Genomic DNA, 13,457 nt, shown 5'->3' with positions numbered 1-13,457 from the left:
CAATAGTTTTGGACTAGGTGAGATAACTAGATTTATTGTTTGCATCTGAGTGTTTAGTGTGAACTCTGTGAATGTAGATCCGACTTCTAGTGTGGGGAATTTCTGTGGATGAATGCTTTGTGGATGTATTGCCTTGTGGGGGATGGTTATTGGCATATTTACCTGGAACTCTGAAAAGTGATGTGAATCTGGAGTGTCAAGATTTAGTGCATTAAGGCATCTCTGAATACTGCTCGCTATTGCTGACCCTCGCCATCACGCACCCTCCCCTCGACCCCCCCCCCCCCCCCCCTCCCCCAATTCCCTCCTCATAGCGCAAACTGCCTACCCCGCACCCTCCTTCAATTTGCCCCCGTCCCTCCTCGCAGCCCCGCCCCCCTCCAGCTCCCTACGGGCTGATTTCAGCCTATTGGTAGCCTTCCTCGTCATCCTCGCCTTCTTCTTCAGTAGTAGACACAAAATCTGGCCCTTGCTTCACCTCAGAGGGACTCTACTAAATCCCCCTCGTCCGACACTGCAGAGCCGACCTTCAAATTGATCTTTCACTAGAAGAGCAAGCAAGACTGATGGTCGAGGTGGAACCGCTTCAAGCCACTTGGTCATCTACAAGATCGTTGGCACACGGCCCAGCAGAGGCGAGGTTCGGGACCTACTCCACACTCGACTCCTCACCAAAGTCGACAAGATCATTGATGTGCAGATTCTCGAGAGAGGTAATTATCAGATAGAGTTTGAGTCTCCACACATGGCATCCAAAGTGATCTCTATAAGCCCTCTCGGCATCCGGCGGCTCGAGCTTACTTCAGATAGTGGCACCACGGCTTCGACCCGACTTTAGATGTGCTTGAGGAGGAGGAAGATCTTCCTATCTCAGTTTGCTTCCTAGGCTTTCAACGGGAGTACCTCCTTCTACTTTCCAAGATTGGTTCCATGATTGGGATGGCCTTGGAGACCCCACGAATTTGCTGCGTTGTGGCCAAGGCCGCAGGGTTACCCATTGTGCCAATTGATGAATGCACCGTATTGTTGTACGCTCGCTCAAGCATGGGTAAATATTGTTCCCACTTGCCCTTCTTATCTGACACACAACATTTCAGCAGATCTAAGACAGTAGAATTAGCCTCTTCTAATTGTCCACCAGTTTGTGGATAAAATGAGAAGGAAAACTTGAGCGTAGTGCCCATGTTTTCAAATAAGCCTCTCCAAAATAGGATCGTCATACGAGGATCACGATCACTAATAATAGACTCTGGCATACCATGGTACTTGAATACATTGTACATAAACAATCGTGCCATCTGATCAAATTTTATCTTCTTCTTGACAGGAATAAAATGGGCCTGCTTGTTGAACCTAAAAATGATGGTCCATATACCATCATTCCCTGCTGGCGTTCATGGAAGGTCAAAGATAAAATCCATAGCAATACTTTCCCATGGTTTATCTGGAACAAGTAGTGGCTGTAACAACCATGCTGCCTTTTGCGTGTCAAGCTTGACCTTTTGGTAAATCATGCATGCTCGCACGAAGGCATCCACATCTCTCCTCAAAGTGGGCCAATAAAAGAATGTCTCGACCGCTTTCACTATCGCATCTATACCATGATGCCTTGCATACGGTGGGACATGGCTTTCTACCATAACTTTATGTCGCAATCGCCTAGTGACACATAGTCTGCCATGCATCATCATAAAACCATCCTTGAGGAGATACTGCTCATGGCGTTGATCCTTGAAAAACCATCATAAGTAGCATATTGTTCCTTCATGTCATCAAGCTCATGATGATAAGGAATTGACACAGCTGAAATTTGTGGCTTTCTTGATAACGCATTAGCCACAACATTCTTCTTGCCTTCCACATGCACAATCTGAAAGTGGAACTTAGAAATGTTGGAATTAGGGTTGCAGGGAAACACACACAACTTGGAGAAGACGAAGAAGCTCAAGGCACGCAACAAAGAGTAGTATTGCTTAGTGCATAATGAAAGATAAGTTAGCCCTAAAATGATGGACGTATGTATAATGCACGGAGGGAAAAATGCCCGGGCGGTCCTAATTGTGTTCACACACATCACTACCACATGTATGGTAACAAATCTCCCCTGGGAGTGATGCGATGAACGAGAGCTAGCACATAGAGTATAGGGAAGTGCCATGCCTTGAGGACATGATTAGTCCACAAAGGGGAGTAAGCCCAAAGCTTTATGGAAAGCTTCTAACTTCTCACAAATATGCACCTCAATGTGCTTTGTGCGAGCATGAAAATTTGGATTCCTGGCAACTGCCAATGCACTCTGACTGTCAGTGTAGATGACGTTGGCAGTGTCCTGTCCATATCTAGCCTCGTATTGCATACATAAATAAGGCATCCAGCAACCGAAGTCTTCTAGCATTCAGCAACTTATGGACCATGTTGTAGGTAGTTCTTCAATGTTCTCTGCTTCTTTGACATAAGTCACGAACAAAGGAGTGTCCAAAGCTATGGAGAAAGACTCTTCAAAAGGGAAGAAGAAAGACAAGAAGTTTGTTCAAAAAAAGATATCCACAACCCCTCAGCAGACGTCTGTCGAGAAAAAGGAGGAATATCACAAGCAAGAAAAGTGCTATGGGTGTGGTGAAGCGGAGCATATTCCAGCAAAGTTCCCTAAGAAAGATAAAAAGCTTGACGACAAACTAGAAACTTCTAAAGTGGTGTAGAAGCGAGCAAAGAAGGGAAAGATGAAAGCAAGACTTGTACCGACTATCATGGGGATGCCCGGAGACCACGAGGATGAGAGTATAGGGCTCTACAGACCATGGGGCAAAGTACAGGATCAGAACCCCTAAATTTCTTCAATAGTGGAGGGAAGGTCACCTTCATTTCACCTGAGATGATATTTCAGCTATGGAAGATCCACTCACATACAAGCAGAAAATGAACCCTTATCTAGAATGACAAAACACCAATGGAGCACAATCTAGGGTCACGCACCTTTGGAAAATTACTTCTAGCTTTTGAGGTTTTTTGTGAAAACCCAAGAGTCGGTATTTGGGCTTTGCTTGGTAAAAGTTATAGCATAGAATCACCTCAAGACCGCCAAAAGATTTATCATACAATGATACTCTAACTAACAGCAGGAAGAATCTTCCCTAGGCGCCATGGGAACTTATGTCAAATGATAAGGAAAGTCATTTTTTTATAGCATAATGAGTGCCCTCCAGACCCGGAGATAGCTACCATCCAGTAAATAAGTACCATCTACTCAGTGTAATGTACACAGTAGGATTTCTGGGACTATTCTTGGTGTATCTCACAAAACGATGATTCGTTTGACTTGAAACTTGAACCAATGCGTTTTCCCTAAACATACTCTACATACTCGTGTTTCCAGATGCCCATCAAAGTGTAAAGAAAAACCGTCAAAACACATGCACAATCCATTTATGCAGAGGGTTCCAAACCTGGGAAAGACTATATGATTGACTAGTCTGGACATGCAAAACCTCATAAAATTCCAGACCTAAACCATTGGACTCTATAGACAAACCTTGGCTCCATACACGTAGTAGTAGCATGTCCACGTGGCACATAGAGACATGTGAACGTGACAACTTGCACCAAAGCACTTACAATTAGTAACAACATTCACTACCTAATGCGCAACAAACAGCACATTTGCAGAGATCCTAATCTCTAAAAACTAAATGTCCAGTGCCCAATTCACTAAAATGGTTATTTGACAAATTCAATGACTTGGGAAAATTGTTAGCTTGCCAGAAAATTTTCACACACTAAATTAGAAACTTAAACAAAGTTTCTTACAGCTGCATCATCGAAAATATTAAGTTTTGAGACAGCCGTCCCTTCCAAAAGCGTGCCTCCAGTCTCCAAAAACTTATCTTTGACAAGCTCCAATAACTTTAGTGGGCTGCATAAACAAGAAGAAATTCAGAAATGATGACGCTTTATGTGTCCTTGAAGCATAGAGGTGCGAAATTTCACAAAAGCTAGGTTGAAGAACAGCTTTAATGGTCAGGAAATGGCATGTTAGACGCCTTCTGCTTGTAAGAGGTGATAATCTACTTTGTTGTGCTTTTCAGCATTTAATCTCTATTAGTATGAAAGGAAAATTACCAAATTACCCCCTGAAATTCGTGGGAAATTCCCAAGTACCCCTCAAATTTTAAAATTCCCAATTTACCCTTGTAGCATTTTGCAATGGATTTGCCCCAATTTTTGCATAGTCTAATTTTATGACAATGCAAATCTATCTTCAAGTGTCTCATACAAAACTATTTACCAATGACCTCACAAATAGAGGCATCTATCTCTAAAAATGATCGGCAGTTTCATCTTAAGAGCCCACAATACCATCCAAAATCCTATGAAGAATTGCAAAAAAAACTTCCTTCGGAGATGATTGTGAGGTTAATGAGGGGTATTTTGGGAATTTCGGAGAAACGGAAGGGTATTTTGAGAATTTCTGGCCAAATATGAGGGGCATATTGAGAATTTTTTAAATTTAAGGGGTATTTTAAGAATTCCCACAAATCACAGGGGTATTTTGGTTATTTTCCATGGTATGAAATTATGGCTCTTAGGCCCTATCAGGAATTTACTGCCTCGGTTTGAAATCTCAAATCTAGGATGTCATTGAATCAACTGCTTTTAGCAGACAAGAGTATTGAACGCTAATTTAAGGGACCCCTTAAAGCTTCATGTACAGCATCTGCACATCGGTGACAGCAGCAGGAATGTCCATCATTGTGGCAGTAGGATTTCAAGCTACCTTAGTGGCACCAGTATGTCTGCAATTGTCTCACACCATTGATTGTCCCTATCACAGAATTGTTTGGTATATACTGGATGGTAGCACATATTATAGGACATTGGCAACTGTAGCAATGAAAATTTTATTTGAAAATTTCTCTTTAGTTTCACAAAAGTAAACAGACAAAAGATTTACAAAGATTACTAAGCCTACTGCAATGCAGCTTAAGGAAAAATGGCTCTTACGAGACACCTAAATTCAGAATATCCTCTACCCAAACCTCCTTAGAACTCTCGAATCCGCATCGGTTCTGCATATCGTTTGAGGACAAAAGAACAAGAGTCAACATGTCTGCAATATACTGAACAGTATGCCTCTGGCACTCTCAAAAGTAAGTCATACAGTAAACCTGCAGCAGCTTGAATTCTTTTAAATTCCTTATACATACAGGATTAAATTCTGCAGCAATGACACTCTGAAGACCTTCAGATGATAGAAGGCCATATTTCACCAACTCATCTAGCTCCTTCCGGGATATGTTCCATTCTTGGCTACGCTGAAGAGCAGAAGAGAGTATACGTAAAGGAAACTTAAGCAATACACTTTAGGAGCAAAACCACATACCCCTTGCAATTTTCCTTTCTCAATAACTGCACATTTAAATCCCTTTATAGAAAGTACTGCAGCCACAAAAATGCCCAAGGTCCCTCCACAAACTACTGCATCATATACTTCTGCCTCAGAAATAGTTTTTGTGCAGCTGCCCGCATCCCTACGGACAACTTCAGGAACTGGACCTGTAACTGCAAGATTTAAAGACAAGAAATCAGACAATTGTCTCCTTTCAGCATTTGACATTACTCCAATTAAATTTCTACACCTATCACCTTGAGTTTTATCTCATTTCTGCAGCTAGAAATCTTACTTGAATTTTTATTTGACCTATTGAATGGCTCATCAAGATTGTGTGTGTGTGTGTGTGTGTGTGTGTGTGTGTGTGTGTGTGTGTGTGTGTGTGTGTGTATGCAACTACGTTTTCCCAAGACGGTATTCCATAAGCGGTTTTGGGTTTTTGGTATCTTCTCGCCGGCGTTGCAGTGCTTTGCAGCCTTCTTCATGTGGGTCAGGTTTTGGGCGTACTGGAGCCTGTCGCGACAGCGTAATGGCTATATGTTCCATCGCATTCATACAGATCCCCTACCTTTCTTCAAGATTTCCCTTTGGCAGTCTTTGCGGTTCGCCTTGGAAGTTGGTGATATCACGGCAGAGATGCATCAACTTTCTTATGAATGCTTTTAGCTATTTTGTACAGTCGAACACTATTGTGTTCTTTTCCTTGTACATCGTTTTGGTGGGTTTTCCTCTCTTTGAGGTTTCCCACAGATAGATAAATCAAATTGATTTACGACAAAAAAAAAAAAAAAAAGTGTGTGTGAAGTTGGTGACATCACTGCAGAGATGCATCAGCTTTCCTATGAATGCTTTTAGCCATTTCGTACAGCCAAACACTTCTGTGCTCCTTGTACCTGATCTTTTTGGTGGGTTTTCCTCGCTATGAGGTTTCCCACAGATAGGTGAATCAAATTGATTTACAAAAAAAATGTGTGTGTGTGTGTGTGTGTGTGTGTGTGTGAAGTGCTTTGGCGGCCTCAATATTTTAGGCCTGCGCCGGCATGTTCTTGCTCGAAAAGCTATGTTGTTGCCTACTCTTGCGCAACAAACTCAGCCGTGGGCTCTTATGTTTGCCGCTTTATGTCAGCATGTTGTTACTCCCTCTTTCGGTCATTGGCAGCCATCTCTTTGGGAGGTCATGTTTGGCAAGATGGAAGGGCATATTCCTGGATGCCCTCTCGCATCTAGTTTCATTTCAGCTTGGCAGGAGATTACAGTATTTATCATGGCATGGTCGTCAGCACTAAGAGGGGAATTCGCTTCGATTGGAGAGCCTTCATTGAAATCGGGTTTTCTCTCTTGCTTTGGTAGACCGCTCGCCTCGACAAGCCTACTTTCTCTCTTGTCGTGGCCTTCCGAGTGGTTGGTGATGTGATTGATGAGACAGGGTACGCTTTACAGTTTCTTCTTGCCGCTCGTCGTTTTGGATTGGGCATGCATTATCGTCACATTTTTGGAGACATTCAGCACATGCTGGTTGATTTTATGTCTGTTCCACCTTTGTTTGATGAGAGTCGCATGGCTGATTGGTGTCTCTGAGAAACGCCCTTTCAGGCCATGTCTACCAGTAATGTCTACGCTCTTTTTCTGCCTCAGCCATGGATTGTTCATCATTGTAATGCTTTATGGTCGATGCACAAGCCCGCTTCCTAGCGCATGAAAGCACTTTCTGCCCTTTGGAAGAGCCACTTGCCTTTGAAGGAGCGATTGTTTCTTTGGCGATGCTTCCTTGGACTGCTCCATGTAGGCTCCTTGCTCAATGCATGTCGTATCTGCTCCTCTCGTTGTGTTCATTATTCTCTTGCGGAAGAGACTGTTACTCACCTCCGTTGGGATTGTTGTATTTCACGCGGGTTTCTTCGTCGTGTTAGGGTGCAGGGGAAGTGAATGTAAACTTTGCTCAAGATGAGTGCTCCGAACTATGCTCAAGGATTCCTTTTACTTACGGAAGGGAGAGCCTTCCGTTTCTGTAGTGAGAGAGTGCAATGGACACAAACAAAGTGGATGAACACTGTGAATGAAGGTGCTGAGACTGAGAGATAGAGAGAGAAGAATACGACACCAAAATGTTGTCAAACCCTCCTCTGAAGGCCCCACTCTCTATGGCGAGAGCGATCTACTTATGATTGCACAAATCTCTACAATGCTTGGACTTGTCGACAATGTCGACGACGATGAGGACGACGACGAGACGGGCTGAAAACTGAAAATGCTAAGGGCTAAAATCTGCAAATCTTTATCTGCTGAATTCTGACTCTATGTCGATGACGACGGCAACGACGACGATGCAACGACAATGCGCTGAAAACGCAGATGCTGAAATCTGCGTTTTCCGGGCTGAAACTACAAACTTCGCGGAATCTGACCGTGTGGCGAGGATCTGCTACGGGAAGGTGAGATCTACGAGGTTCGGGACTTGTTCTGCAGAGTGTCTATGCTAAAAACTGAAAACGCTGGTCTATCTTGAGGTCTTGTCGCAACGGAACTGCAAAACGCTGGACTGCCAGGCTGATGCAAAAACGCTAGGGCTGAAAATGATCTTGTGGGGAAATCTGCTATCTGCTGTGGGAATCTGCTAACGCTAGAGATGATCTACTGTGCAAAAACGCCACCGGCTGATCTTGTCCAAAAACACTAGGCCTTGCCATAGCAAAACGCTAGGTTTGCTGATGGAGTGAGTCTTGTTGAGAAGTTGCCAGTTGAGCAAAGGTGCTCCTGCTGCCTCTTCTGCCAGAAAGTGCTAACTCTAGTTCTTATATATTATCTTAGCAAAATTGCCCTACCTAGGTTCCAACAAAAGTCACTTAATAAATAAGTGAAAAATATCAAAAATAGGGAAAATAGGTCTAATGCACTGGAAAATTCCCCTGATGGATTCTGATGGGAATACTGATGATCATGCTATGTGCAACCGGAGGATATGCATCTACCCTACGTGACTGGTCATGCACGGTCTGCGAACACACTCACAAAAGTGCTTGGTCATGCTGTAGCTTGTCCACGGAGACATAGGGTTGGATGTGTCATGTGACATCCGGCAACACAAAGTCTTCTGTGGCTTCTTCAATGCTTCAACTTTGTCTAGAGTCATGCTTCTTCCTTCTTCAAGACTCTCCATGGCTGAAAATTCCTGAAACCACTTCCAACACAAAAACATGAACATACCCGTTCCATGTAAAGTGAATGGAAAAAATATAATCTTCCTAAAAGACTGTGCATGCAATGTAGATGAACAAATAGACGGAGTGCCAACCCATTCACCACACACACGCAAACAGTGAGAGTGAATCTTGTGTTTCTGAGATAAATCAATCAAATATGGCAATTCACAATGGAAATGCCCATGCTTGGTGCTCATACTTTCGTGTGCTCTTTCTACAATTGTGTCGTACCAAGGAAAAGACATGGATTGTGACTTCCTTGAATGCATACTTTTCAGCTTTTCATGAGAAATCCGCATACATCGCTCATTCATGAGTGAAACGAGCTCAATGTACAATATGTCATGCCTAGGAAAAGGGATCACATAAAGACGCTGACTAAAATACAAGAAATGATCACGAATGAAACACGCGTACAATGCGTGCTGACGAATCGTGCGAACACATGGTACTTCCTGTGGGGGTTCTTTGGACCTAGGCTCGAGAGCCAAGATCGGTTCTTCGCGGTTATCTTCCTGTGGGAGTTCTGTGGACCTCGACTCAAGAGCCAAGATCGGTTCTTCGTGATTGATCGAATTTGCAATGAGGTTAGCTTCACTAGAGAAAGTATCAACTAACACATGATCCTTGTGAACAATCACATCATCTTTCTGCAAATCATCATGCTTGTGAGAAATCACATCTTGATCATCATGCTTGTCATTATCATGCAATTCTCTATGCTTATCATCATGCAAATCCTGTGTGTCATGCTTTGGAGAAGCAAAGACGGAGAGAGTCTCCTTTTCCCGAATCTCTTGTATCTGTGTCTATACTTGAGAAAAGAGTCGCAACATCTTCCTCTGTTCTCGCGATCAAATCTTGCTTGTCTTTCTTTGTTCTCGCGCTCGTGCTCACGCTCTATGGCTTCCATTCTTGCGTCGTATTCACGATCTATGGTTGCCCTTCTTTCTTCATAGTCACAATCTATGGAAGTAGAAACACTAGATGCAAGGGAAGCTTCTGCGATCTAGAACTGCCGAAAACGCCAGGGCAGGATGGGGTCTTGCTGGTGATGGAAACGCTAGGCTTAGGTGAGTGCTGAGGGGATGCTTGATGAGTTCTTGATGGTTCCTACTGAGAAGGTGTCTGTTGAGCGGGGAGCTCTTGCTGCCTCTTCTGCCATTTAGTGCTAACTTGGGTTTACTTATATATTTTCTTAGCAAAATTGCCCTACCTACTTTTGTTGAAAAGTCGCTTCAAAATAATAAGTGAAAAATACCAAAAATAGGGAAAATAGGCTAAATGCAGTGGAAAATTCCCCTGACTGAATCTGATGGATTCTGAAGAGAATACTGATGATCATGCTGTGTGCAACCAGAGGATATACATCTACGCTAAGTGACTGGGCATGCACGGTCTACGAATAGACTCACAAAAGTGCCAGATCACTTCTAATCTAGACTGACTGGACTGGCTGAACCCTGTTATACTGTAGCTTGTCCACGGACACATAGGGTTGGGATATATCACGTATTCCATGTAAAGTGAGTGGAAAAAATCTTGTCTTCCTCAAAAACTGTGCATGCAATGTAGATGAACAAAGAGACGGAGTGCCAAACCATTCACCACACACACACACAAACAATGAGATCAAATCTTTCTCTTCGGATCTAAAGCAATCAATCATGGCAAAACACAATGGAAATGCCCACGCTTGGTGCTCATACTTTCATGTGCTCTTTCTACAACTGTGTCGTGCCAAGGAAGAGACATGGAATGTGCCTTCCTTGAATGCATACTTTTCAGCTTTTCATGAAAAATCCGCATACATTTGTGCTCATTCATGAGTGAAACGTGCTCAACGCACGATATGTCATGCCTAGGCAAAGGGATCACATAGAGACGCTGACTAAAATACAAAGAAACGATCACGAATGCAACACTCGTACAATGCGTGCTGACTAATCATGCGAACACATAGTACTTCCTGTATGGGTTCTTTGGACCTAGGCTCGAGAGCCAAGATTGGTTCTTCGTGACTGATTGAATCTGCAATGAGGTTAGCTTCACTAGAGAAAGTATCAACTAACACATCATCCTTCTTGTGAACAATCACATCCTCTTCATGCAACTCATCATGCTTGTGAGAAATCACATCTTGATCATGGAAATCATCATGCTCATCATTATCATTCAATTCATCATGCTTCTCATAATCATGCAAATCCTGTGCGTCATGCTTTGGAGAAGAAGACGAGACTGAGAGAGTCTCCTGTTCCTGAATCTCTTGCATCTGTGCCTGCACTTGAGAAAAGAGTCGCAACATCTATTGCATTCTTGCTTTGTTCTCGCGATCAAATCTTGCTTGACTTTCTTTTTCTTCCAAGTCATACTGACGCTCTATGGTTGCCATTTCTTCTTCGTAGTCACGATCTATGGCTGCCATTTTTTCTTCGTAGGCCTTTCTTTCTGCTTCTCTGTCTTCGTGTTCGCCATTTTTTCTTCGTAGGCCTTTCTTTCTGCTTCTCTGTCTTCGCGTTCTAACTTTCTTTCCAGAAACAACTGGTCCGACTCCTCCATAGGAGTTAGCGCAATCCTTGACATAGATGGGGAACGGGGAGGGTCGGAAAAACCTCCCGGTGGGGAAAATTCTTCTTTGCCTCTCTCACGCTCATCACCTCCAAGCGAAGTATCCATTCCGCTTCGAGTGATGACCATTCTGAAGTCGTGGGTTCTTGTGGTCTTGGGTTCTTAAGTTCACAAGGAACTTGGGTTCTTGGGGTTCTTGCAGGTCTTGAGGTTCTTGAGGTTCTTGAGGTTCTTCTTTAGCTTGCAATCTGTGTTAGAGAACGATCTTCTCTTCACCCGAGTTCTGCTCTTTTCCGCAGGCGCACCCCTTGGCGGCCTTGCGCTCACACCAAGGTTGCTTTTTCCGACCTCACCTCGATTGGACGGCCGCTAAGTGCACGGTCCGCTCGCAATGAGTGAAAAGAGGTACAAGGGGAGGCTGGACAAGCCCTTCTTTCTTGGGATTCTTGTCACTCTTCAAAAACACAATTAGGAATCGACAGGCCCAAGGAATCTTCGGTTACGTGAGACCGCAACAAGCAAAAAAAAAAAAATTGGTGGTTCTAGTGGAAGTGAATGTTGAACTTTGCTCAAGATGAGTGCTCCGAATTGTGCTCAAGGATTCCTTTTACTTACGGAAGGGAGAGCCTTCCGTTCCTTTAGTGAGAGAGTGCAATGGACACAAACAAAGTGGATGAACACCGTTGTTAGGTGCAACGGAATGATTGTTTGCGCTTTGCTCAAGAAGAGTACTCCAAACTGTGCTCAAGGTTCCTTTTCGTTCTTATGGAAGGTAGAGCCTTCCGTTCTTAGTGAGAGGATGCTATGATCACAAACAGAGTGAATGGACACTGTGCGTGCAAGTGTATGAGACTGAGAGATAGAGAGAGAACAGAGAGACACCAGAGACGTAAAACCCTCCTCCGAAGGCCCCACTCTCGTCGGCGAGAGTGGTCTACTTATGATTGCACAAAGAGGTACAATGACGATGCAATGGACTGATGCAATCTGGGACTATGTCGATGACGACGATGGTGATGACAACGACGACTTTAGGGCTGAAATCTGTGGTCTCCTATCTGCTGAATTTCAGGGCTGTTTCGGTGGCTGAAAATGACTGTTTTGGCTGCGTTTTCGAGGGCTAAAAATGGGGATCTTCTACAACCAACTAGGGCTGAATCTGCTGCTAATCCTAACTGCTGAAAACGCTGCTTCTCTGCTGCATCAATGGCTGAAAACCAAAAACGCTGGCAGATCTGGAAACTTGCTGCTGAAATCCAAAAGCGCTAGGCCACTGGAATGCTGGCGATGATGCTTGGGAGTAGAAACGCTAGATGCAAGGGAAGCTTCTGCGATCTGGAACTGCTGAAAACGCCAAGGCAGGATGGAGTCTTGCTGGTGATGAAAACGCTAGGCTTAGGTGAGTGCTGAGGGGGTGCTTGATGAGTTCTTGATGGTTCCTACTGAGAAGGTGACTGTTGAGCGGGGAGCTCCTGCTGCCTCTTCTGCCATTTAGTGCTAACTTGGGTTTGCTTATAAATTTTCTTAGCAAAATTGCCCTACCTACTTTTGTTGGAAAGTCACTTCAAAATAATAAGTGAAAAATACCAAAAATAGGGAAAATAGGGAAAAAAAGCTAAATGCAGTGGAAAATTCCCCAGACTGAATCTGATGGATTCTGAAGGGAATACTGATGATCATGCTGTGTGCAACCAGAGGATATGCATCTATGCTAAGTGACGGGGCATGCACGGTCTACGAATAGACTCACAAAAGTGCCAGATCACTTCTAATCTAGACTGACTGGACCCTATTATGCTGTAGCTTGTCCACGCACACATAGGCTTGGGATGTGTCACGTGACAACTGTGAATGAAGGTGCTGAGACTGAGAGATAGGGAGAGAAGAATACGACACCAAAATGTTGTCAAACCCTCCTTCGAAGTCCCCACTCTCTATGGCGAGAGCGGTCTACTTATGATTACACAAATCTCTACAATGCTTGGACTTGCCGACGATGTCGACGACGATGAGGACGACAACGAGACGGGCTGAAAACTAAATGCTAAGGGCTGAAATCTGCAAATCTTTATCTGCTGAATTCTAACTCTATGTCGGTGACGACGGCAATGACGACGATGCAACGACGACGCGCTGAAAACGCAGATGCTGAAATCTATGTTTTCCGGGCTGAAACTGCAAACTTCGCGGGATCTGACCATGCGGCGAGAATCTGCTGGTGAGATCTGCGAGGTTCGGGATTTGTTATGCGGGGTGTCTATGCTGAAAATTGAAAACGCTGGTCTATCTCGAGGTCTTGT

General features: G+C 43.9%; 1 protein-coding gene across 5 annotated transcripts in view; it reads right to left on the bottom strand.

Moving 5' to 3' along the window:
- The window catches only part of LOC147464399 (Lycopene beta/epsilon cyclase protein), a 77,968-nt gene that overhangs the window by 22,099 nt on the left and 42,412 nt on the right, over window positions 1-13,457 (bottom strand). For all 5 annotated transcript variants that reach the window (XR_015188430.1, XM_086514672.1, XM_086514641.1 and 2 more), the window contains 4 exons: window positions 5,378-5,556; window positions 5,202-5,309; window positions 4,999-5,063; window positions 3,805-3,910 (listed from right to left, as the gene is read on the bottom strand). Coding sequence is in view for 4 of the 5 variants with exons in the window: in XM_086514672.1 (XP_086370798.1) it covers window positions 3,805-3,910; window positions 4,999-5,063; window positions 5,202-5,309; window positions 5,378-5,556 (458 nt within the window). In the remaining variant the exon portion in view is untranslated. The remainder of the gene's footprint in view (window positions 1-3,804; window positions 3,911-4,998; window positions 5,064-5,201; window positions 5,310-5,377; window positions 5,557-13,457) is intronic.

This window comes from Adiantum capillus-veneris, chromosome 1, assembly GCF_014529385.1.
Source record: "Adiantum capillus-veneris isolate H3 chromosome 1, ASM1452938v2, whole genome shotgun sequence".
In the NCBI taxonomy this organism is placed as follows: domain Eukaryota; kingdom Viridiplantae; phylum Streptophyta; class Polypodiopsida; order Polypodiales; family Pteridaceae; genus Adiantum; species Adiantum capillus-veneris.
This window is presented reverse-complemented; position numbering and strand designations above follow the sequence as displayed.